Source organism: Xiphophorus hellerii, chromosome 16, assembly GCF_003331165.1.
Source record: "Xiphophorus hellerii strain 12219 chromosome 16, Xiphophorus_hellerii-4.1, whole genome shotgun sequence".
NCBI classification, from domain to species: domain Eukaryota; kingdom Metazoa; phylum Chordata; class Actinopteri; order Cyprinodontiformes; family Poeciliidae; genus Xiphophorus; species Xiphophorus hellerii.
In genome coordinates, this window is record NC_045687.1 from 19,873,368 (window position 1) to 19,900,605 (window position 27,238).

Here is a 27,238-nt window from a genome sequence, read left to right on the forward strand (position 1 = left end):
TTAAATGGATTAGACACCAGTTTTCAGTTTTGTATTTAATCACTATGTTTGCATGTCTAAAAATAACTGATGATTGATCACTGACGGAGATATAGGTCATTAAAAGCTCATGCAGAATAGTGTTGCTTTGTGAATTTTTTTTGATTGACAGAAAGTTTTAGTAAATTTCCCAATGTGGAGGTTTGTGTTTATTCAGACTGATGTTGTTAAAATATTTTTAAAAATTAATCTTAAATGTAGCTTTGCAGTATTTTTTTTAAAATTCCACAGTTTTAAAAATGAAAAACTGTCATTAAGTGTATCTTTGCAAAAATGGCAACACAGTTGATTGATTTAATTATTCTATTCCTTTCCAAACATGTTTTGAAGTTGAGTTTTATGATTTAAAATCATTAATGCTCTTTGTCCCATATTTTTATCACACCTGCTTATCTTATAAACAAGATCCCACCTCAAAGTTAGTTTTCTTATTCCCTTTTTAGCCATCAGGTAATTACATCTGTAATTTTAGCACATCTGTAGTTTCACTTAATTGTATTTTAATCTTATTTATGTATTCTGTTTTATTCCCATGTAACAGCAGTGTTTATTCTAATTATTCGATTTAAATACTGATTTTTGTATTTATTTTTTCCTTTTTTGATTGTGATGTCAGTTTTAAGCCTCTTATCAGATTGTAGGATCTGTGGCTCTTTAAAATTTTAAAGAGCCACAGTTGTGTTTTCTTATCAACACAACTGCCTTTGCTTTGTCCTTCAAAGAATCATGACAGAACTGTGAAGTTGACAGGTTCTTTGTTATCTTGCCTAAAGCTCTTTGAGTTGATTGACTGGAACAGTTTACCAGCCACTTGCAACTGTAATATGCAACCTGTTGCAATTTAAGTAAACCTCCAGGGCAGAGCAGCACTCCATGAAAATGTAAGCAAGGTAGGACATGTAATAAAAACACAAATAAATACTAAAACACACATTACACCTAAACAGTTTTGCGAAAGACCGTAAAACATGTGCAGTGATCAAGGTTTTCCAATAATGTTTGAACTTGTTTCGTGTTTCTGTTAGTTTAAATTAATTCATGTTAAATGCTAGTTTTAATTCAGAGGCTTGTCTGTTTATTCTGATATAGAAAGATTTCATCCAGGAGAGTTATTTTTTTTGTTTGTTTTTAACACAAGCACTCCTCTCTTGTATACAGCACTTCAAGTTATTGTTGCTGTTTGAAAGTTTTAATGTAACGTTCTGTAAAGTGGGATTAGTCTGACCATGATGGGGAATGAGCTGCCAAGAGCTGCAGCTGTTTCCTTCCTCCAGATTTCACACAAGCACCTAATTTCTTAGCAGCAGTGACCAGCATCCATCCATTTGTCCATTTTCATGAATCCTAAATTGTATGAAAGTGTAAATTCTATGATTATATTAGATCTAGTCCAGTGGAGTCTAAACACTGGCAAATTTAAGCTATAGGCGGGCCATAAAATTCATTACATTCAAAATTAGTTTGTGATTATTAATATTATTATTTTTTTGTATTTATTTCACCAGGTGAGTTATTAAAAACAGAGGTCAGAATAGTAAAGTTCTTATATCTGCACGCACAAATATCTTCAAGGTCAGCTTTTGTGTGTTTCTTAATGTTACATATTATGTATATGTTCATGGCTTTTTGTGCCCTTCATGGGAAATTAAAGTAGAAAAATAGCATTGACATTGCATAAAACCATGCAATGCCCTTGGCAGATAGATTTCAACACTTGCAAACATTGAAGTGTGAAAGGTAAAGGTAAGAGCAGCTTATTACATAATGCATATATAATACTTCATACTTTTTGTGCTGTGATAGGTGTAGGAAAGGATTTCCCTCTTAGTTTGCCCTTCGTGCTTTTGCATCTCTTTAGTGTCTTCCAGAGGGCAAATGTTAAAACATACAAGAGTGAGAGTTTCTTTAATAATGTTTTTTTGCCCTCTTTATCTTGTGTGATAGTAAGAAAGCAGAGGACAATCAGTTCCTATAGCTCTACTTTTCGTACAGAGGGTCTGGGCTCTCTGCCATTGAGAAACAATTGCTTCCTGGAGGCGTAAACTCTCTGCCCATGACTTATGTGATGCTCATACATTACATACTATGAAAATAGCCTGCACTGTGAACAACCATCCTCCACTGCGATGAGAGAAGTAGCAAGCAGAACAAAATGGCTGTTGATGTTAATTCAGTATTTGGAAGCGCGGTGAACTTGGACTGATTGGCTTCGTTCATTTCCTCTGCTCGCATTGCTAAAACTACAGGCCGACTAGAATTTTAAAACGGTGCAGAAAATCAAGGTCATCTATGTCCTGTTCGCTGTTTGCCCAGGAGAAATTCTACCGGAGAGAATCGGAGTGAATGGGAGAAATCTCAAACTGAGCTTTGAAGGGAGATGAGAATCGAGCGTAGGAAGGCTAGTGGACATACTGATGCTGTTTAAGATACTTTTTCTTCATGTGACCCTTTCAAACAAAGTGTCATCTCCATTCATGAAAAAATATGCCTGCATGCGTAATATCTGCCTATCTTGATATTATACTGATATTGGATTCTGTTGCTAGATCAGTAAGAAAATTAGCTCATTACTGCAGCGTACACGTAGCAGTAAATTAGAAACACGGCTCATTGCCGCTGTGTAAAAACGAATGAAAATGAGGGTCGCTTTCTGGGTGCATAACTTCTGCTATTATTTAAGGCCTTGTCACATATTTTAATGTAGGAAGTTATTGTAGTTGATGGTGTATAACATGTACAATGTCAGAACACTTGAGCAAGATGCTGCTGTTTGTTGCTTGTTTTTCTCCCATTGTATGTTTGGTTTGTGTTTGTGTGCTAGGCATCGAGTCCCTGGTGCGCAGTCTTAAGGAGGCTGTGCAGCTGAGCAATCTGGAAGCACCGAAACAAGGTTTTCTGCTCCTCACTGAAATACTTGAAAGGTGCGCCTTTACAAAATTGTGAGATGAATTTTGGAGTCTGGTTACCAAAAATACAGCTTAAAAAGTTATTGACTTGTTTAACTGTATGTTTTATGACATAACAATATTTTATCAATTTAATTAGGTGTCTTTTTATTGCCTGAATCAATTCAAGGTAGGTCAAAAACATTTGACTAAATTAGTAAAGTATAGAAGCTATTTAATTTCTTTGGTAGTAAATCAGCAAAAGAGAAACTTTTCAATCACCTCACAATAAAAGTAGCGACTTGGAGACTAAATCAAAAGAGTAAAAGGCAAATTTGGTGTAAGATTAAATTTCTGTCCATCCAAATGAACTTATAACTTTAAATATCAGTGCAAAACAAAATTTGGTTAAAATGACTGATTGTAGTAAAGCACAGGATGTAGAACAGCACATCTAGTTCTTCATGTACAAATATTGTGTGTTTAAACTCAGAAAACAACATTTACAAACAATTTCAGCTGAATAAATTTTCACGAGGGAATACCTGACTGCCTTTCCAAAACGGTTTTGTTGTATTTATGCGTCACTTATAGTTTATGCATTTATTGAAGGAAAAAGCTTCCTGTTGACACAAACAGGTTCACCGTGTACTATGTGTGCAGTCAGTAGTTGCCGTTTCATTCGGAAAACCAGCTCTTGCTTCATATTGCATCTTAACATTGGACTCTTCAGCTTCATACAATTGGAGCTTGATGAGCCTGGCGATATCCAGATAACTACATCCACAGAGTTGGCATCGCTCAACTCAGGGTTGATTGGCAGCGTCCCGACAGGTCGGCCATATCCCCCCCGAAATGCTCCAGTTGCCAGTTAAACCAGACTACTAATCATTTCCTCTGCTACTGATTATATAGTTTCTCACAGGCGGGCTGCAGCTCAGGAGCGCTTCTGACTTCACATTGAATGCTATCTTGTTCAAATTGCTTCTGGGTTGATAAAATTGACCCATATTTTGCCAGTGGGCAAGTACTAATTTCCACCTTTTGTTAACATTTGCATAAAAACTGTCTAGTCCTTTATGTTAATTGGTTTGGTTAATAAAAATATCCTTTTATGTACATTTAATGACTTTCCAGTGTTCTTATGTCTTTGCATAATGTTATGTTTTGAGGGATTTATTACAGACTTAATTATTCACTTTTGACAGTATGTGAATTACTCTTGGATTGGATTGCCCAAAAAGTAACCATAAGCCGTAACTCCAGCTGCACCAACCGGCATAGTGAAGTGACTTCTTGTAAAACATGTTAAGTACGGTGCACTGTTGAGTTTAATTGGATTTAAATTAACTGTCTGGTGTCCGCATGACGAAAATGTATCACTGACTAATAAAACACCGTCCTATTTTTGCAAGGTTGACATAATTTTAATGGAATGCCACCGGTCACATGGTAATGATAGAGGAGATAAAAGATTTAATAATCCAAGAGTGAAATTTGCCCTTTAAGAGCTACGTTTAAGCACTGAAATGCTGAGCAAGCCAAAACGAGTGTGTATATGGGTGGATGAGGGTGTGTGTGTGGTTTTTAGCAGAGTGTGGAGTTTTATTTGTTTAGGATTTTGAGAGTTTAACAGCTCGATGTGAAATTTTTGGCGTGTTTGTACACATGACATCGAGCATGCCTGTGTTATTTAGAATGTTCTATGCGACACTTATTGTGGCAACAGTCCACAGATGTTATGGTAGACAAACTTTGGTGATATTTGTAACGCTAAGAGGTTGTCAGGTTCATCTACCTAAGCATTCTTTAACTGAAAAAGAAGAGAGAGACAAGTGAGTTTTAGATTTACTTGCAAGGAGAATGGACAGGAGTGTGCTTTAGTTACAGTCTCCTACCCACTCTAAAACAGCTCCTCCCAGGCCCTTTCTTTTTTATTTCCTTAAGGCGGTCCTAGTTACATAGCTTATTTAATTATCGTGAGTTAATCACATAGCGTAGCTGCTTCTTCCGTTCTCTTGAGTCACAGGTGTGTTGCACCTACAAGCTGCCGTAATGTAGAATGCAAAGTTCAGAGTTCTTGTTTACTTCCTTCTGTAGAAACAATGCAGGAACTGATGAACCCACAGAACAATGAGGTGTCTTGTACATCCGTGGTCTCATGTACAGTTCCTTTGTCTCTGGTTCATAAACTTCGACCCTTAATCATCCATTGTTTATTCTGCCACATCAGTTATCACTCTTGCTGCAGACCATCTGGTGTCAGCTTCCAATTTGACACGTTTAGATGTCTTCCTGCAAGCATCTCTCAGAAGGCACACATTCCAGAAGCAAACAGACATAGAGTATTTATATTTGTAATTAATTTAAACGTATCAGAGGTCAATGCCATTTATTTATTATGTGTACTCTGCTTAGCCTAGAGGAAAGAAAACACAGTACGCATGGATACGTGGGCGCTAGTGACATAGAAAAACGCTGCTGATGTCCACACAGCAAACCTTTGAGCAATACTCCAGGAAGGAGACAAACAATGTGTCCGTGGATCCTTAAAGAGACAATATCATGTGTTTTCCAGGCACATGGTGCTGTTTTGTAGAGTAGTCCATTATGTTATTTTCATTTGTTAGAAAAATGCTATATATGTTTCAAATATGACTTGAGAGCAATCTGACTTCATAATTTAACGCTTTGAAATTAGCGTTAAATTTCAAGGCTCTGTCTCTTTAAAACTCCTGCTCATTCTGAAACTCAAGATTTAGGAAGTCATCATATTGAAAAACAGCAACTCCGGGGAGCTCAAAAAGTCTATTTTACATAATACTGCCCCTTTAAAATGTCTCATAGAGTCTTAAGTTCACATATCTAAAATTAAGGCCTTGAAATGTCTTAAATTAAGTTAAAAACAGTAAGTTGGCCTTAAATAGGTTTATCACATGTCTTAAATTTTGACGTAGCAGGACTATTTAATCTCATATATTCTGTGTAGTTAATTTTTTCTCAAATAACTTTTCTGTAAAGGAAATGTGTAAGTCGTTTGCAAATATATTAATTGTGTTCTGTAACTCGTGGCGGTTGAGGCTACCGCTAACTAGCTGCTAATAAACCCTAGCTAGCTACATAGCTGGCATTTTTTGCGTCTGTTATGGAAAATGCAAATTGATATTAGTCTTTTCTTTATCTCATGTCCATTCTATGCAAAAAAGCTTGGCACTACTACATTATAAGATATGCAGTATTCTTTAGTCATGTAACAGATATTAAATGTTATTTATAATGGTCTTAAAAGGTCTTTAAAAGCCTTAAATTTGAGTTAAGGCTGTAGAAACCCTGGACAAATACATCCTCCCTTTTCTTTAAGTAGACTGTAATGGAAGATTATGTCCAAAACAAAAAAATACCAACCAAAATGTACTGTCTTTTGCTTTACTCTTTTATTATGCTGATGTTCTAAACATATACAGCACCACAAGCTGTACTGACGGTCTCGTGTGTTTATGTGTGTGAACAGACAGCCACCAGGCGTACATCTGTTCCCCAGTGCTTCAGGGTTCGTGGCGGTGTCAGAGGCGGTGAAAGCCGGTGTCTCCTCCTCCTGCCTGCTGGTCGCCGCACAGGCCGTCAAAGCTGCAACTGCTTTGTTCAGGTATAATCACCCAAAACGTAGAAATGAGACGCATTTTGTCAAGGAGGCTCATATCACTACATCCACCCTTGAAATACTGTTATATTTTTTCTTTTTCTTTCTTTTCTGTCTTGCTTTTTTAGAGCATGTGTTATATTTTTTGTTAGTTCTTACTTGCTTATGGTAAAGATATGCATGAATAATGAAAGTCCTGACTTTAAATCGGTGTCCTTAAAATCTCATCAAAGAGAGTTGGTAAAAGTGCTGCAAATTAGCGTCTCCCCTCAGCTGCAACTTATCCACAGTCAGAACTGAGACAAGGACAAACAAGGAGGAAGGACCAAAGTTTATTTTGCCTGCATTCAAAATAAGTAGGATGGACAGAAAGTTAAATATCTCCAAAGCTTACCTTTACAGACCTGCAACAAAAAGTGGCATCTTGGGGACATGGACTCTCAGTAATAATTTATTTTAAGGCTTTTGTTCGTATCTCTCCCAGTAATAGTGGAGAGTGCTGTAATTTGTCTCTTTTTGACAAGTTCAGAGGGAGATAAAGTAAAATATGCTGTACTTAATTAAATTGTATTTCCAGGGTATGAATATGCATGTTCTGCTAAGACCTGCACGTTGTTTTTTTTTCTTAATTTGACTTATGATACAGACAAACATTACCTCACTAAAGAATCGGCCTTCAGAAACTACAGATTTTGAGATTTTATCTGGAGTCATTTTACAGCACATCCAAAACTACATTGAAAATAAAATGGATTTTTTTTTTCTTTTTTGTTTTCATAATTCTTTCTCACTTTTGCCAAGGTGAAATCTTTTTGATCCACCAAGACCTCAGGAAAATATTCTGCTTGGAACCATTTGGTGTGCATCCGGTTACATCTGGTGTAACAAAAAGCATTTCAGACAAAAGAAAATCAGTTTGTGAGCTTAAAATCAAACCAACTCGAGTTTTACAGCAAAACAGGAAACGGACAGTAAATTGTAGCGTTGTCCGTTTTCTATAGTCTGCCAAGAACTTGTATCCACATTGCAACCCACATAAATCATAGCTAATGTGCGGTGAAGAGGATGTTCATTAGTTTTTATCTGGCTTTATCTTTGCAATCCATCTTCTTAATGTATCAGAAGGTGCTTCCTTTAAGGAATGTCTCTGCCTTCTTTAGACTCAACCATCAGTCCAGACCAGTCCAGTACCAAGAGCTGGAGGAACTGGTAAAGGCCATCACCAGCAGGTTTCCTGAGCTGATTCTGACTTCCCCTTCTCATCGACGCAGCCTGGCAAGTCACAATTTGTTTTACCCGCAAATGTAAAATTTAAAAAGAAAAGCCACAGAGCCAATCTTTGGATAATAATTGCACAAACTGTTTATCTATTTTGTTATTATCCGACTCGTTATTGACTCTTTGCCATTGACATAGCAAAATAACTTGATTCAGAGGGTAGTAAACTTGTATTTTTTTTTTACAAGCCTGTTCAAACTATTAAGGTGCCTGTCTGTTCTGCTCATAAATCTCTACATCATTATGTTTTTCAAGCACAGTCAAGGTCGCTGTAGGTACTGTAATGATTAATTTGGTAAGTCAGTATGTTCTGAGTCTCTCTGTGAGCGCGCTAATGGCAACAGATGTGAAAGAATATATAATTGTGTAAAATAATTTAATAAGTAAGTCTTTTAAAAGAGTCTGCTAAATAATTCCTTACTGGTGTATTTTTATTTCTGTTCTTCTATCAACATAAATGCAAAGCATTGCAGCACAAAACAATATTAATGCAAAAATAACGATAATAGTAATTGACTCAACAACAGAGATTAATTACCTAAATAATTACCAAAACAGATTACAAATACAACAAAAAAGAAACATGCCAGATTGTCAAGCCATGTTTTTTTTTTCTTTTAAAGAAGATACTTGATCAAATGAAACTGTCTCCATTACATTCACATTTAAAAATGCAACAACAGGTGCTTTCGGTTGGCTAGTCGTCTGGGTTTGCCTCTACAAGGTTTATGTATTTTTTTAACTTACCAGAAAAAATACAAAACATAAAAATATAATTTTACCAACTGCTAGGCATTTACATGCCTCAAAGCTTGTTAGGTAGCAAGTACTTGTTGCCTTGGTTACTTACCTTATTACGAAGTAAAACATCTGTTTAAATAAATAGTTTTATTGCTACATTGCCAACCCATAACATATCACACTTTTTTTTATTGAATATAAGTCTTACTGTGGTAGAAATTATATTGAATTATTTTCTAGGGTGCTAAAGGATAAATCACATTTCCTTACATGAGCAAGAGTTTGTTCAACTGGGTAAAAATAGCTGAACTCAGGGTGCAATAATCTCTACAAAAACAACACACTGCATAAATACAAATTTGTCATAAATACAACTTTGAGATTTTACGCTTCTAAATGCAGTCAGGCAGGAATGTACTGGACGACACCCAGAAATGAGGAGGCAGAAATAAAAAGGAAGGTTGTGAAAAAGTCCTCATTAGGGATCTGGAATCAGGTGAGGTGGGTGTGGCAGGGACAGAAAAGGCAATGAGGACGTCTCGTGGTTGTGAGGAGCCTTACAAGTTAAGCTGCAGAGATAAGTAAAATGTTCTGGCATCTGAATATCGCAAACGTGAAACCAAAACTCTGCGGATAAGGCAGAGTTTTTCCAGTTTGTACTTGTGCAAACTGCAACCTTGTATTCAGTTACAGCCCTTTTGCTTCAAGGTTTGACTTATTGCGGATTCATTAAACTGTACTCCTCATTCTTTGGTTGTAATTAGTGGATATTTAAGCTACTACTGCATTTCTCTCAACCTTGAACCAGTTTGCCTCTGAACCATCAAGGTTTTTTCTTTCCTTCAGAACATTTTCTGTAAACCTGATGAACGGGTGTTTCAGGTTAGGAAATGAAAAACTCACAGCTGATGAACTGATTTTCAATCAGAACTCTGTTAAAAAAGTTTTTCTTTTTTACTAATACAGAAGTAAATAACCCAGAATATGAACATTCCTTGCGCATAAGCAGTACGGTTAGACATAATAATTATTAATATTGTTTAAAGCTCTTTCTTTTTGAGTTTTACAGTGTCTCTGTTATTTTTGTTTTAACCCAGCTCTGTTTTATGTTACAGGGAAACAAACAAAGTTCAGATTCCAGCAGCCAGACCTTTCGGTCCAAAGGATTTCTGCTCCAGGCTCTGATCTGTTTCCAGGCAGCCTGCAGGTAGCAAACTGCTCAATGAACTCAATAAAATAATCAGTGAGGACCTCTGCCAGTAATTTAACAAATAGGCAGCAGTTTGTTCAAATAAAACTCTCTAATGAATGTTTCTAATTTAGAAATAACGAGTGAAACATGTTACTAGATTTTATATTGAATTAGATCAAATAGTTCCTTGCGTAAAGGTCACTTTTTTTTTAGTAAAATTGGAAAGAAAAATATAATACTCTGGTATTTTTCTGTGCACCATTTGCATTTTCTGAGTCTCATCCTCTCCTTTGTTCCTGTGTGCAAGCTGTGCTCTGTGTCTGCGTTTAAACAAAAGTCCTGTTTACATTGAAGGCTCGCTGAGGAGTGTGCGTCAGAGCCGGCGCTGATGAAGAACCCGTTCACAGCCCCTTATAAACAAAGCGGCGCTCAGGATTCACTGGAGTCCGTCTGTCAGTGTCTGCTGCGCTGCTGCGACTCTGTGTGGATACCAACCGTGCTCGTAAGGCCCAAAACACGACTACAGAGCTGATGTCTGAATGATGGAACCCAAACTTTGTGACAATTTGTAAAAAAAAATTACGCAATATTATAGATTTGGAAATGTATACAGAAATTGTGAAAAATGTCATGGCAAAAACACAACACTACATGCACCAGTTTATCTGCAGGAGATTTCCCTTGTTTGGATTTCATAATCAGCTGGTTTTCCCCAGTTCATCCATGCATCATCACTAAAAACCCTCATCTAAGCCTGTCACAATAAACAATAAATCAACTAATTGCATGATAAATTAAAGCGAGCTCAATAATTTTCATTTGCATAATTTGTCGTTTTTCTCTCTCTTTCTACCAAAAACTGGATGAAGAAAGTCTTCACTCGGGTGCATTGGTTTCCTCTAAGAGACAATAAAGTATATTCTGTTTTTATTTCAACTAAAACCTTTTTTTTGTTGAAGGGCAATTTTGTTTATGGGGACTCCATAATTCATTATATTAGTTGTTTCTGTTTTGTTTATTTATTTTGACATTCAAAATGTCTTCCAGTTCCAGTGTTAAATATTCATTAGAATTTGTATTAATTTTTGAGAGAGTGAACTTGCATTATAGTGCCATTACCATTATATTAGTTTAAAATGGTCTCTAAATGACAATATTTTATTGCAATAACTTCTTGAACAATTTATTAATCTGTTATTTTGACAGGCCTACTCTCATTACTTTCTGTCTAAAGGCAGCTCCTTTTTTTAGTTGAATAAAAATAATATAAAGGTTAGGAAGATGATTATTAATACAAAAGAAGTTGCAATTCCTTATTGTTGGTTTGAAAATTAATACCCAATCAAATGAATGTGTCGCTCTGCCTTACATTTATGTTTTATAGTTCTTATAAAAATTAATCAGAATTGGAAACAGCAGGTAAAATATTAAAGGTCATTGCAAATCCATGCTGACCAGCAGCAGCAGCCTAATTGGTTCATTTCTAGATCTCAGTCTTATTAATAAAACATGGAAGCTTGCGAATGTTTATCAATGTCTGTGTCGTAACTAATTCTGTTCTTGGAACCTTTTTGTGTTTCACCCCACAGAGAACATGTGATGGTCCGCCTAGCGCCCAGATTCTGGAGTCGCTCTACTCCATCCTGTGTTCACAGTTTGTCCTTCTTCCATCTCTCATGCCACAGTTTGCGAGAAAACTGGGTGAGCTTTAATAACTCTGTGTAGGTAAATGTAAGATGTAGCTGTTTTTCAGACAAATATTTTGTTTTCAAGTAGCTTCATAAAGTTTTAACTTTATGAAAAGTTAGTAAAAATTCACTCTGTAATGTGAAGGACATTAAAGTGACATGTAATATGATTTATATAATGCCTATTTAAAAGTATTCACCACCATGGATGTTTTATCCTTTTTATTGCTTTTACAAACAAATCATGATCAACTCAATTAGGCTTTTTTTGACAAAAGAAATGGCAACAAAAACCCTTTAATTTGAAGGTGAAAACTAATTTCTGCAAAATAATAATTACATAAACATACTTAACATACAATAGGTGAATACTTCTTGCATGTTTTTAAGGTTATCAGATGTAAAGTCTAACACAACGTCTTACAGTCAAGTCAAAAAACATTTACCTAAATAATACTATTTATAACCAGATTTACTTTAATTTCTGAGTTCTGAATGTCATATATGATGTATGATCACTTAGTAAATCTTAGTTTCTTCTAGTTTGTATACTTATTCATCTTGAAAGTTTTGCTTCTTCCAACTTAAAGTTCCTCTGTGACACACTGGCCACTTTATTAGGTTCACTTTGCTATTACTAGTTTAACCCTTTAGGTTCCAGACCTGCTGTAATTCTTTGCTACATAAATTCAACAAGTTGTTAGAAATGTCAAAAACCGTCACAGACCTTTTTAGGCACAAGTATCCCATTCTTTCTTCAATAAGATTCTGTATTGGATGGAGATCAGCTCACTGTGGAGGCAATTGTAACTTATTGTCATGGTTACGAACCCATTTTAAAATGTTTTGCATTTTATCACGCAGTGCATTACGTGAACTTCACCAAGTTGTATTTGCCGTGTCTAGACGGTTGAACGAATTGAGTTGCTGCGTTGTAATTGGCTGCTTTGCTATTTTTGATAAACAACTGAACAATTGTAGCTAATAAAGTGGCTTTTCAATGTTCATATCAAAGTATTGAATTAATATAGTTTTCTTTTTGTGTTATGGTGACCCTTTACTGTCTGACGGTGGCATATTTTTTTATTAAACTTTAAAAAATGCTAAACTTGTTATAGAGCTTTAAATACAAGATTAAATCATGCATATGAAGGCAGACGCAACATGTTTAAGTTTAATAAATTAATCTTAATTGTTTTAGAATCTTATATTAACTTCTAATATTAACGTTTATTTTTGTGCCTGTGTATATGGCAGCAGAAACATTAGTACTTACTACTGACCTGCTTTCATCAAAAACTAAAAAGAATGAATCAATGAATACAATCAGACTTAATTATTAAAGAGAAGTTGGTCACCAGAAAGGCAGCTTTGAATAAAACAAGGCAGAGAAGAACCAACCGTGTTCTGCAGGATTGATGCAGAACATTTCCATAAAACGGAAGAAAAAGAAAAACCCTTAGCAGAGCATTTTTTCACCACCCTGTAGCATTTTTAGTGGACTGCTGTGGCCATGTTTTACTCTGATCATTCAAAATGCTTTCAACTTCAAAATAGAGTTTATATGTAAAGTATGAATGCTATATATGTACTATAAACCTAGTTGGATTTATCCTACGCATTACTAATTCAACAGATGTCTCTCTTCATGTTCCACCTTCATAGTGTTTTTAGATGTTTTTCTTTGTAGGTTTCACTCACAAAGTTTGGTTTGGAGTAATATAAACATGTCCTTTTTAATTTTACTGTCTTTCTGAAGGTGTTTTTCATTTTGACATTGCGAGTCCGTTGGGTATGTCTCTATAAATATAAATATAAAGATGCACTTTCATTATGAGACCCAGAGCAGTTTTACCCAGAGCCTTCAGGTTCTCCGCAGAGCTTTCAAAAGCGTCAAATTTAATCATCCCAATTTTAGACATCAGGAAATCTTAAACAAGCCCAGATTTCTCACACAAGGTCTCAAATTAAATTTCATTGCATGTCAAATTTAGTTCATTATTGCTTCTACCATTGACTTTTATTTCTGGCGTCTACGTATGTCAGAAGTTTCAGTATAAAGCATTTCAGCTTTATACTGAAACTATTTAAACTGGCCTGTTATAATTTTGTGAAGAAAATAAAACTGATTAAAAATAATTCCTGTAAGGTATTTATGACTAAGTACTTCAGAGAAAGCATACAGTATACTGAACAAGGTTTGGCTGCAAGTAACAATTGACTAAATCTCAACAGCCCTCATGATAGTTTATTGGTGTAAGGAACTTTTCAAATCCCACTTTAAAAACAAGCGTTAGTGGATAAACTTGTTTTCTTGCTTGCAAGTTAAATACAACAAAGTAGAAGACATTCTGTCTCACAGGAAGTAAAACGTAAAGACACAAGCTGTGGATTGTCCTAGAAGACGTCCTGGAGTCTCTGGAATAATTACCGTTGTCTCATTGTGGAATAATTGCTCTCCTCCTCACCTTCTCACCCCTCCAGTGTCTTCTGGTTTCTATCGGCTGGCGGTGGAGCATAAAGCCCTCCTCTGTGCAGGAAACAGGTACACCCACAGAATACACAGAGACAGGGACTCTCATAAACAGCATTTAACAAAATGACTCCGTTTAGACGTGGAGGTGTTCATGTTCTGTGTCTTCAGTCAGAACTCAGTGACACAATTGAAAAAATAAAAACAAGACTGTGAAACACGACTACGGATTCTGAGGTAGCTTTTTCAGAAATGTGTTGCACCTGCAGTTTTAACATTCCCTGTCTTATATGTAAGCATATTGACTGTTATTTGCACTTGTCTGAGGCTGCACGTTTGTGCTGCTGTGTGCGACTGTGGTTGTGGTTGAAGAAGGCTTCAGGCCCCCCTGCTCTGAGCTGTAATGAAAGTGAACTGCACTCGGTCTGTCTTTCACGTTGTGAAAGCACATCCTGTCCTGTGTCTCACAGTTCAGTCTTCCATATACCAGCCTTTCCTGGGGTATTTCTTAGCTTCCCTAAGAGGAGACAATGTCTCTGTTGTTGTTTTCTGCTATGATCTTATGCATTCATGGTTATATTTTGAGTTTTGTCAACATTTCTCCCTTCTGTGAATTGTTGCAGGAACCCAATTCTGAACGCAACTTGCTGTGGTTTTCTGCAGAAACTAAGCATGTGTCTACTCTTCCAGTCGGACGCTCACTGTGGCTCCAGTCATGGTATACACAGCTTGCATACATGGTTGCACCACAGTGCACAAAGTCAATTAGGAACTACTGAGAATAATGTGATTTTACTGTGTGTTGTCTAGAGTTACCGCTTGTTGGACCAGAGTTGCTACTGACTGTCACTTATGTGGTTGCTGGTGGTGTGCAGCACCTTGCAAAAATATTCACACCCCTTGAACTTTGCCATGGTGTGCCAGCCTGCAACCACACATTTAAATGTGTCTTATTGAGATTTTATGTGGTAGATCAAAGCAAAATGGCGCCTAACTTTGAGGTGGAAGGAAAAGGACTTTTTTTCTTTTCTACAAATAAATAAATGTAAGAGCGTGGTGTGCACTTTACCTCCACCGGTTCAGTGGTTTGTAGAACCATCTTTAACTGCTATACAGCTGCGAATAATTTTGGTGGTGTTGAGTTTGGAGCAGGAATTTGGAAGTTAGTGGAGGAAAGAGCAGAGGCACAAGAATAATGAAAATAATTATCCAAGAGCCAAAGAGCTCTGACATTCAAACTCAAACATATTTTATTGATCTCAGAGGGAAATTAAATCTTGTTGAATTAAAGAGTTGGTGATGGCTGTGGGCAGGAAAGATCTCCTGTAGCAGTCTGTATTACAACAACTTTGAAGAAGCCCCTGAAGCTCATAGCGCTTTAGTAGGACGTGAAATTGGCAGGGTCAGTTTCTCCATTGACATAATAAGTGATGCACTGTTACCTTTATGCAAGTTCACTGCGCAAGACTCCACTGCTGGAAAAAAAGCATGTTTTTTCTTTTTTAGAGTTTACTGCAGAACATATCGACAAGCTAAAAAAAATACTGGGATTAAACAGCCTGCCTCACCCCAATTTTGGAGGAATAGTGGTTAGGCCTGTCACAATAACAAATTTTACTGGACGATAAATTGTCCCAGATATTATAGCGATAAACGATAATATTTTTGTTTTCAGACCAGTTTCAAGTAATATAATGGCAGTGGTACAATGGCGCAAGAACACATTATTAAAGATAAATAAACTTTAAATTCTAGTGAACATTTAACACTGGTACTGGAAGACATTTTAAATATCCAAAATAAATAAACTAAACAAGAAATAAAATGAATTACAAAGTCTCTGTAAAGAAAATTGTTCTTCAAAAAAGACCAAAGCACCAGACTGAAGTCCTTGGTCATCCATTTTTTTGGTAGAAAGAGAAAAACAGCAAATGATGCAAATGGAAATTGAGCTTGCTTTAATTTATCATGCGATTAAATGATGCGTTGCTTACTGAGACAATGGGCCCTAGAACATTAAAGTTGAATCGATGCCACACTTTTCAGAGTGTTATTTATTTTCTGTTTTGAAAACAATGCATCTATTTCCTTCTGTGACAAAATGTGGAGAAGGCTAAAGGGTTTGCATACTTTTGCAAGGCACTGTACATAACGTAAAAGAAGAAGTGAAAGTGTGTTAAAAGCAGCATGGCCAAAAAAATAAACAAACACCCAACACAAACCAACTGTCGATGCTGCTCTTAGATAAAGTTAGCAAGGTCACATTCAGAAACTGCGGATGTATTGAATGTGTGAGCATGCTCTGAAACAACCACGTAGGAGAAATATCAGTAAACTTTTGTACAGCACAAGTCCAAACAATAAGAATGAGAACCAAAACAGAATCAAAGTCATCACTGCTTCTGCTTTCACACTTTTCACATTGCTGCCAAATGAAAAGCAAAATGTACAAAAGCATCTCAGTGACTGCAGCAGTACCCAGAGGACATGTTACACTGTTCAGTAAAATATTTCTTCCAAGTAATAAGATGTGAGATGTGTATCAGTAAGCATGTATCACTATTATGTATTATGTATTTGTGTGTGGGTGTGTGTGTGGGGGGGGGGGGTGTGTGTTAGCAGTGTGAGCTGGAGTTTTATTTGCTCCATTTTCTGCCTTGCCACACTTTTATCATTGCTATCTGCACTATCTTCAGTTTCCTTGATTCAGATGTTTTTTACCTCCTTGTCTTTGTTTTAGAATCCATTCATTCATGTTTGTCTTCATTTTTAGTCTTCCTCTTCTTCTTCTGTCCTTTCCTGCACTTGCGTCACTCCGTTCTCTCTGCAATAATCAAAACTCTTCAGTCTTCTGTGTGCCTTTATCTAAAACTCAATTTTCTGCTAGAAAAAAAGTTCAATCTGTCTTCTTTTTTATGAAGCATTATTACTGTTATACAAATCAACACTCCTTGCCTTTTTCTCAAGATCTTAAATCATGGATTTTCTTTTTTGTTAAACTCTGTGGCTGTTCCAGTCAATTTATTCGCTCATATATTTCTGCAGGTTTGTTCTGCATTTATCCTTCTGCTTCTGAAAGCTTAAACCCCTTTAAGTAAAATATTTGTTGCTGTGAATAACCTAAATCATTATAACATGACCGCAGTTTAAAGTAGGATAGGCATACGTTAACAAACTCTTTTATTCTATATTCGTTTCTTTTTTCAAACCTGGTATATAAATAACAAAAAGCCCTTCTATTATCATCCCTTAAAACCTCCACTTGTTAGATGTTTCAAGGAAGGAATAATATATACATATATTAAATATAACAATATGGTCATATGTGTGGATTTGGTCTCTATTTTAAAGCGGTAAACAACCAATAATCATCTAAAAGGATCGGATTCAAGCAAGAATATTAAAGTTCCTTGTTATTAATATTATTATAGCTCTTGGTAAATCTTTTCAACACTTCTTTCACATGAAATGTGACATTTACTATGTACAATTCAACAGAAAAACAAAAATCTTTAGACTTGGACTTCCTTTGTCTTACTGAGAGAAAACTTGGCAGTGAAGTGTCGTTGCTTTGCTACCGGAGTAAACAGAAAGAATACAGAAGATTATAAGTGTGACTGTATGTACTCACACGTACATTCAAGTTTTACTGGCTTAGGTATAGAAAAAATTAGAATAAATATAACATAAATGACATATTGCTATGTATATACAAGAGGCAATAACAAAAACAATATTGAACTATTAAGATGTTCAGTAAAGATATTAAACGTGGCTTAGAGGAAACTATTTCTGAGTCTGGCTGAAATTATTATGCTGAAAATGTGAAAATAAAAAAGCACAAACACAAAACCGGTGGCATCGATGTTCACACCCTTTGAACTAATACTCAGGATTCTGTCTTTCTGGACTCACTTCTGACAGTTTTATTAGTTTAACTTTCATGACATTCCCTCCTTTTGCTGAAGAATTTTTAGGAGCGCATTGTTATTTAGGTATGTCTCATCTGATCTGTTTTTGCTTTTTTTTATGTCTACTTTGTTGATTTATTAGAGTTTGAAGCTCGGCTTACTCTGAAAATAGAGGTTTCCACAGACTGCGTGAATCCTGTGTGTTTTGCAGCTGTTTGGTCTGAGCAGTGTGCAGGCTACATCTGAAAATGCAACACCGTGCAAAGCGTAATGTATTTTTTTCTATTTTATGGAGAGTGAGAGAGATGCAGCATTGTAATATCTTGTAAGAGCCTCTTCAGATTCATCTCCTTTACCTCTCGCCTGCATGGAAGTACCGTTCTCCATAACAAATGAATCTAGAAGCCTGAAACTGGTCAGGGAGACTGCTAAGAGACCGACAGCAGCGCTGAAGTAGCAGCAGGAATTTCCGATTTCTACCTATCCTGTTTTACATGTGACAACATCCTCCTGCGTTCTCCATTAATGTGCACAAAGCATTTTCATCAGCAGGAAAGATCCAGGCCTGCCTGAAATCTTTACAAAAACCTCATGGTAGAATGCACTACAATCTGACAAAACTGACCTTGAGCCTTTTACTATATTTCCAAAAAATATATGTTTGGCACAAAAACAGCAGCAACGAAATGTGGTGGCTTTATCAATATAATTTTTTTTCCCAATTTTGCTGAATTCATCAGCACTTCCTGAAGATGAAGAGGGATTTTTATGTTTATCTTCACTGTGAGTCAGATCTCGTGTCAAAACTGGAAGAAGAACACCAGAAGAAAATGAATGTTTTGGGATGACATGGCCAGAGTTGCGACAGACTGGCGACCTGTCCAGGGTGAACCCCACCTCTCGCCCGGAACGTTAGCCGGAGAAAGGGACCAGCACCTCCCGACCCCACTAAGGGACAAGGGTGTAAGAAAATGGATGGATGGTTTGCCAGTTTGAAGCTAAATCTGACAGAAAATCTCTGAAGTCAGCTGAAGGCAGTTTCAACTCAGATTATGAAGTGTACTCATAATCTGAGTTGAAGAACTTCTACATTAATGTTGTTGAGTTAAGATGTGAGACTCTTATAGACTCCTACCAAAGAAGACTGAACACTGAAGATAAATCAAAGGTGGATTTTTTTTTAAAGTATTGGTTTAAAGGTGTTCACCTTTATGCTACCTGACTTCTGCTGCTTGTTGAAAAATGGAAAGCTAGGAGAAATTCTCGTTGTAAAACCGTCTTTTCAGAGTTTCTTTAAGGAATGAAACTCAAAACATTTCTGTCAGTATTCCAAAATGTGTTCACTCGTCATAAAAAGCAAATATTTACACGTTTGTCTTCAGTAGTTGACTGAAGCCTAACAAAAGGTTAGGTAGGGTGACTGGAATCACATGTCAGATCATTTCAATACCTAGATGTTGATATTGTACGTTTTTTTAATCAGTTTAAGATCTAAATCTTAATGATCTTAAATTGAACATAGCAAATCTTGCAGCAATCCATTTTGATTATCAATAGATGGATGTTGCCACAGCAACAAATATTGGGTGAAAGTGTTTAAAAGAATTTTAAAAGCTTTAAAATGTTTACATTTTCATCTTTCTGCCGTGTGTTGCCTTTATTAAAGCACCTATTGTTTGCTGCTCTTGTCAACCGACTCTCCAGGGACCAACACTGACTGCTCACATTACAGTTCCTCTGCGATACAGATATTGGTTCCACACATCCATGACAGCCTTGTTCTCTAAAGAGACAGATATTGACCTAATTTATGGTTTCGCCAGAAAATATTGGAAAAGTGACAAATCAGCACAACCTCACAGTCGTGGCAATAAGCCGCACTGTATCTGCAGTAAATAGGCCTCAAAGGTGTTTCTGCTGCCCTCTATTTACACTCATAAAAACATTTTTTTTGCTTGTTTTTGGTCATAAGAATTCTTTGTGGTATTTTATTTCTCATCCCCAGATTTTGAGGAGGTGGAAACTCTTCTGCAGTGCAACCTTTTCTCTCTGTGCTGTCACCTGTCAGACTGGCCGTCTCTGCTGTGTGAATATCAAGAACCGAGGGCTGTCCAGTACTGCCTGGTGATGATGCTCTTCCTGGCTCTAAAGCAAGGAGACAGGTAAAATTATTCATGGTGTTGACTACAGCAAATACCTTCAAGCAGTGAAACTGTAAAAGAAACTAAGTAATTTATGGCTTTAATTGTGTTTTGGAAACACTTTGGGGATGTGGAATAGCATTTTTTAGGAGCGCTTTCTTCTTCCCTGTCCTTGCGGAGTGCAGAATGAAAGAAACATATTAAGTTTTCCTGTAAACTGAAGCTATTACACATTGTTGAATCTACAGTATTGAGCAATATCTTCTTTTACATGATGGAAGAGTTTTTATTTTCAATAGAAAATCTTTTTTCTAGCATCAGAAAGCTTTTCTCTCCTTGAAAATGGTCTCCAAGGAGAAGAGTGAAGTCTGCGTTTGCGCTCTTTTAGCCATTCTTACCACATGTTGCAAACTGTTTCTGCGAGTCGCTCTACTGTTGCCATACCAGAATGTAATCCACACACAATCTGCAGTGCAAATCGCCTTGTGTTTTATTTAAATGTCACGAAGAAATAATTATTTCAGCGTAAAGTGAAAACCGCCTTTCTTCTCCAGTCTCTTTGTGGAGAGTAGTTTGATAAGAAAAGCAATGGAAGTTCAGACTGGCCGCCTATAGCTACATGCAGTGTATCTGCGCTGCTACAAAAGGAGTCTTTGATCAGGAAAGTCATTTACTGGCTGCCGAGTTTCTCTGGGGAGAACTATATAAACTGTGCTGCGGGAATCAATTGGAAAAGTACAGCGTCACCAAACTTTGTTCTGCTCACTGCCAGTGGAAAAACATTCGTCTTTGCTGTAGTTTATTGTCAGAACTTTTAAGTTACCGAAACCTTAATGTTGCTGAATGTGCCCCAGAAATTAGAACTTGGGCCTTTAATATTTATCTCCACAAATACCTTTTGGGAAGTGTCGATATGATTTTCTATTTTACAAGTTATTCTGTGTTTTTTTTTTTTTTTCATGGGATTCTGCTGCTTCTGGTTCAAGATGTTTTTCTCCGTTTGTGAGATAACGCACTATTGAGAGATGTTCAAAGCTGGGGATAATGTTTTATAACCTAACCAACTTCTCCAACACGTTCTCCCTGACCTGTCTGCTGCGTTTCTTTGGTCTTCATGATGCTGTTTATTGACTAATGTTCACTAGCAAGTAGTTTCATAGAGCAGCTATTTTGAAATTGAAGTTAAATTATGCCCCGATTGACTCTATTTACAGTTTAGGTAAAAATATTTTAAGGCAATTGTTTGTGCTGGATTTTATTTTGAGGTACCAGAGTAAAGCAGAGGTGAGTACAACTGCACACTGAACATCTCAGACATTTTAACTATTAAAGAAAAAAACAAGAAATTTAAATTTTTCTCACAAGCTATGTTTCCAATGACCATATGTTTGCACAGTTTGAGATTTCGAAAATAAATTAGCTTCATGAAGAAAGGCCAATTTTGAAAAAACTCCTTTTTTGATCAACGGTTTTGGCTCTAGGATGAGATGGGGTTTTTTGGGGGGGGTTGGCCAAATCAAAATTGGTTTATTTCGCAAAAGTGCAAAGGAAACAATTTTTTGCGTCACACGAGTCACATGATCAACAATTGAATGTTGCCAAACTATGAAGAAGACAACAGGAGGTAGTTGGATTTTCGTGGCACGGCATGTCTGATCACCCCAACAAACTTAATCGCATATGATTTTAATTGTGTTTCTCATTTAATGGAAACACCACAAATTGCAATTTATTTATTTTATTTATTTATTTCAACATTAGCAATGTATCAAAGTTTTGCATGACATTAGATATGGAAACGCAGCTACATTCAAACACTACTTCATGTTGGTTTGTCACCTCAGGTTTCTTTACAATATTTGTCTTAATGTGACGAAATTTTTAAAAAGGTACAGAGTGTACATAGGTTTGTAAGGGAGTGTAAAAAGTGTAAATGCTGTTTATCAACCTTGCTTCAATTGTAATTCAGTGTTGCCGTATTACAGGGTGCACTGTAAAACGTTATTTGCATGGTTGACATTCTCAAGGTGGAGTTTAACAGTGCAGGGGGAGATGCACTGTTACGATGTGTCTGTTCAGGTTTATATTTCTGCCAGACTGCTATAGCACACTCACTATGTTTTCAAGTAGATATTTTATGGCCCTCAGAAATGTTTGTTTGTCCTCTTAAAAGTTTTATCTGTCTTTCTGTTGATCCGTGGGTTCGCTTTACCTCCAGGGTAGGGCAACAAAAACCTCTCCGTGCCTTTTTTGTGATCTCACCAAGATTTACAAGTAGGAGATCTACATTTTATTGGGAGGCTTAAAGTTGATTCTGTCTCTGCTTACAGATTAGAGTGTCTGAAACCTTCCTACCTGGATCTGTTTTTGTGTGTTTCTGTCTTATAGAAACCAGTAGAGGAGGACTTTTGTAGCCTTTTCACACACCTGTGTGTGCCAGCTGCCTGTAACCTCATAAAAGTCCAAATAGAGGCTGTAAATGTGATCCTGTGAGTTGGTAGGTCGCGGCATTGCTCTGTTTGCTTGTGACACCCAGGCTGCTCCCGGACCAGGCCGTGTTCTCCAGTGTGGTGGTGTTGCTGCAGTCGGTGCAGGAGCAGGGCGACTGCGTCCTTCCCCGCTCTGTTCTCCGCTCTGCCCTCTACTTGCTGGCAGTGACCCAAGACAGGAGCCCGAGTCTCGACGGGGTAAGTCTGATCAGCTCACCAAACAGAGAAGGACACACCGTTGCTCTGCGTCAGTTGCAATGCACAACTTCATCAACTTTACTGTTTGGCTTTGTTGCACCCGTTTTAATAATGCCCTCAATGCTGTGGAAACGAGGCTTCAAGCTCTCAAACGTACACGATTCAAATGTCCGGGTCCTTAGATGTGAAAAAATATTTACATTTTGCTGAATTATTTCAAAAATGTTTATACATGTAATGTGTTCAGATGAAAACATTGCATGTATTTTTTTTAATTAAAATGTGCAATAAGTTGGTTTCATATATTTGCCCACCCTGGAACTGAATTTTAGACGCAGTTGAGCGTTTATCTCCAGTCCTCACCTCCTGTCAGCAGTATAGCATTAAACCCAATTCAGCTGGTCTGGTAAGATTTTTTTTTTTTGTTACATTAATTTATTTGTCAGGGTGCAGAGGATCAAAAGTATCTCACTACCTTTGTTGCCAGTGATGATACAATTGCGCAAATTGGAATCGTAAAAATAAATTTGCCACTGCTGCGCCCCGAAACACAATCAATTAAAAAAACCCATATATTTTTCAATGAAAGGGTTTTGCGCCAAGATGAGGTTGTTTTTCAGCCATATTTAAATTTGTGTATTTTGCAAAACGGAAACACTTCTGTAGCAACGCAGCAGTTTGTAAACAGTACTAACGAGCTTATTTGCATGCACCAGAGCCCTCACAGGTATTGCTCAGTTAATGAAAATTTAAGTTTGTCATTCGAATTGAATCCAAAACTCTTCTCTGAAATCACCAAGTACAATTTCTGCTTTTATGGGCTTCGCTCCCAAGTATAAGAGACTTGTCACTGCAACGCCTGAAAAGATGCAGACGTCTCCTATGACCACCAACTTGTGGTTTTTTGCCAAAAAGAATAATCCTAGCACCGCTAAAATCCCTTGGATGATAAAACATCCAAGGATGTAAATACTTTTTAAAGGCACTGTAAATGCAAATTTGCTGAAGGGGCTAGATTTCCTTTGTTGTGAATTTGAGAATAATTGACTTTTCCCCAGAGAAGATGAACAGTTTATTCAAACGTAGAACGATAGAGCTGTCAACTTGAGTTGATTCACACATTCAAATGTGTGTTATCAACCAAAGTAGTAAAGATTTCCACAACGCGCTCTCTTTAAGGCACTATAGAATCTAATTAATTATTAGTAATTATTTCCAGCATTTTTATCTACTAAGCCATTATTCCACCCCAACAATTGCATTTTTAGCCATGTCAAATAGTCTGAGCTATAAATAGACTCCCGTTTTGGGTTTTTTTTTTCACTGACTCAGCTCTCACATTCTAAGGAAAATATTTAATCACTCTGCTTTCTTCGTGAAAGCTTTAATGGCAGCCAGCGCTGTTTTATTGTGTCCACGTTTTATCAGTACGACAGTACCCAGACTGATGGTTTTCCTGCGCACAGAGGCAAAGATCAGCAGAAGCTCGATCTCTCTCTCTGAGATTTAATGTAAAAATCATTCAAGTGGAAGTCACGGGATGCTCATAATCCAAGATTAACGGGCGTTATCCATCTTTATGCACAAAAATCTCCTTGTGCTTTCCGTGATCCGGCACCCGTCTTAATCTTTAATATATTTTATCTAATGCTAAGCAGAACAAATAAAATTATCTGCAAATGTGTGCTGCTTTATTTCAAAGAGCATTAAACAGCTTTTCTGAAAGTGCTCAGAGGTAAATATTTCCTGAAAGATTAGATTATGTCATATCAACAGGGTAGATATTAAATTAGGCTGCTCTGACTCAGCTCGGTTTAAAAGCAATCTCCCTGCTTTGTATATTAATCTCGAAGAAAGCCCTTTGCTTTCATCATTCTTCATTTTGCTGGTCTTTTTTAGGCTCATTTGAACTACGTTAGCAAGGCGCTGTCGTCCTGCCAGAGCTTCGCCTCCCTCTACAGCCACCACCCTGCGCTGCTCCACTTCATCTGGCGCTATCCAGAGCTAGCGCAGAAGTATGGAGCCCTGGTCTTGGAGCTCTGGTTGGCCAAGAAATCGCAGACAGGAGCAAGGCAGGACACGGTACATACACGATATTACAGCTGCAACTAAAGATGGTTTTTGTTAGTGCTTAATCACTTAGTTACGCAATTAATCGATTAATCAGATAAAAAAAATCAGTACATTCTGCAGATTTTTCATTTAAGCCTTTAAACCTTTAAGTCCTAAACGTAGCGCTGGTGGTCCAGCCAAATTTGCAGTACCGTAATTCCGCCACATTTTTTGCTATCTGAAAGTTTTCAACTGTACCACTTTATGAGTTTTGGGTACAACATATTTACAGACAAAGGTTTTATTTTCATCTTGAATCGAAAATGTGACTTATTTTTTGTACAACTTTGGCTTAATTACTGTTTTTTTTTTAATTGTGTATACTTCAGTCAACGATTAATCGATTACAAAATTAGTTGACGATTATTTCGAATAACTTATTAATCACGATTAATCGTTTCAGCCATACTCTATATTGTAATTAATAATAAAATAACCTTAATAATTTACCTTAATTTCTTTCCAGATCTTGCGATCAGAATAATGAAAAGTTTTTTTGGATATTACTCTTCCTTGCAGGCAGGTGTGCAGGTGAGTGATGTAAACACAGGAAACCAAACACATCAGCAGGAGCAGAATCAGGAACCAGACTGGGAAACCTCAGAGCTGCTGGCTCTTATGGAGAAATACCCAAATGTGATGCTGACCCTTTTGGTGAGATTAATAAATTATTGCTACAGTTTAGAAATTTGTAAACCTTAAAATTAGCATTTAAAATCTATCCCATTTTCCGTAGATGCTATTGTAACTTCTTTTCTTTATTGTAGTTATTTTTTTAAAGGTGATGCTTCTACTGTTTTGCCTGTGTTTATACAGGACATGGTTGTCGGCAGAGAAGCTCCTGTTGCAGAACATGTCCTGCATGTGCTAAAGGTTCTTCTGCTTGGACAAAGAGAGTTTGCGACAGATTTGTGCACAAGTCTTAGGCCAGCCCTGCTGCAGGCTTTGCAGTGGATCAGTGTGGACAACATGGCTAATGGGCCGGGACAAGGTCACGCTGCAGCAGGTACAAAACCTAATCCAAAATTACAGATATAAAGATTTACACAGCCATTATAGAATTAAAAAGATAGCTACTACATCACAATAAAAGACCATTCACTGGCTTCAGCGTATTGAATAGAATATTGTAAAATGTATCAAATTAAATCTATAAAACAAAGCAGTTAAATGAAATTGAATTATCCCTGCAGAAATAAAGTTGTCCTTTCTTGTAGGGCACTGACAAACCCAATAGATTAGTACATTTTAAATTTATCCGCCTCAGTTATAGATTCTCTCTTTATGTTTCTTTTAGAATGGACACATGTTGGTTAAATTTCATCACTGATTCAAGTTTGCAAGATAATGTCATATTTACTCAGACAAACTGCAATTTATCTCCATATATGCATCAGATAAACAGCTCCGGACTGGACTGACACGCATAATACTCACACTGTCAGGTTTAATTAGTGGATTTCTTCCTACAGGGGATATTTATTGCTGTAGATAAAATGTATTCATCGCTCCACCACTCAACAAACACTAAAGGATTTCACTCATTGCTTCAGGGGGAGGTTTAAATCCACTCATCGTAAGCGAGAATGTCATATTAAATATTGACCTTTTCTTTTTTTCTTTGCTGTGGTCTGATTATGCAGCATACATAACACATAGCAAATTATTAGGTTAAGTGTTTGTGCACTGATGCAACCAGATTGTTGGTTTTCCAGTCGATGTGTACATAATGGGACATTTTCATGTAGAAATAGTTCTGAAAATGTTTCATTCTTGATTTTTAAGTCACACAAAGCTGACATCTTGTAGTGATTTGAGTTTTTCTGTGTGTTTATTTTGGTTTCTGTGTTTTTGTGGAGTCTCTGTGTTGTCCCGTCTACCCCTTGATTAGTGACACCTGTCTCTTGTTTCCCCTGATTGTCTCCCTGTGTATTTAAACCCACCTGTGTTCCTTGTTCCTCATTAGGTCCTTGTCAGGTCTTGCGTCTTGTCTGTTGTCAAGCCGTCTTGGCTTGTTGTTCTCATGTCTATTGGACTGCCAGTTGCTACCAGTCATAACTCTTAGCCTTCAGCTCTTTCTGTGCTGCCTGGACAATGGATTGTGTATTTCTTCGTTAAATTCATTATTTCTTCACTTCAACCTGGGTCCACCGAGTCTTTCTCACCACCTTCACCGCAATTCATGACAGATCTATTTATTAGGTTTGATTTCTTCAGTTAATTTGTTCGATGAATTGTTCGTTTTAGTTTCAAACATCTCGTTCTTAATGACAGTCTACCTCATGTCTATATAACATTTATTTAAAGAAGTGTGTAATAATGAAAATGGTTAATTGGGGAGTGTTAACTTTCTGAATCCACTTCATATTTCGACATATTAAACCGTCCTAACTATTAGTATTAGCATAGGCTTTGTCACACTGTAGTAAACATGAGTAATCATACTACGGT

The 27,238-nt window shown here is 36.8% G+C and overlaps 1 protein-coding gene across 1 annotated transcript in view; it reads left to right on the forward strand.

The window, feature by feature from the left end:
* Positions 1–8,995: 8,995 nt before the first annotated feature.
* Positions 8,996–27,238, forward strand: part of LOC116735469 (meiosis inhibitor protein 1-like) — a 43,525-nt gene continuing 25,282 nt past the window's right edge. Inside the window, exons 1-11 of the mRNA XM_032587394.1 lie at positions 8,996–9,079; positions 9,699–9,790; positions 10,130–10,277; positions 11,365–11,476; positions 13,948–14,008; positions 14,560–14,654; positions 19,853–20,009; positions 22,525–22,675; positions 24,575–24,757; positions 25,307–25,441; positions 25,604–25,793. Coding sequence (XP_032443285.1) covers positions 8,996–9,079; positions 9,699–9,790; positions 10,130–10,277; positions 11,365–11,476; positions 13,948–14,008; positions 14,560–14,654; positions 19,853–20,009; positions 22,525–22,675; positions 24,575–24,757; positions 25,307–25,441; positions 25,604–25,793 — 1,408 coding nt within the window. The remainder of the gene's footprint in view (positions 9,080–9,698; positions 9,791–10,129; positions 10,278–11,364; positions 11,477–13,947; positions 14,009–14,559; positions 14,655–19,852; positions 20,010–22,524; positions 22,676–24,574; positions 24,758–25,306; positions 25,442–25,603; positions 25,794–27,238) is intronic.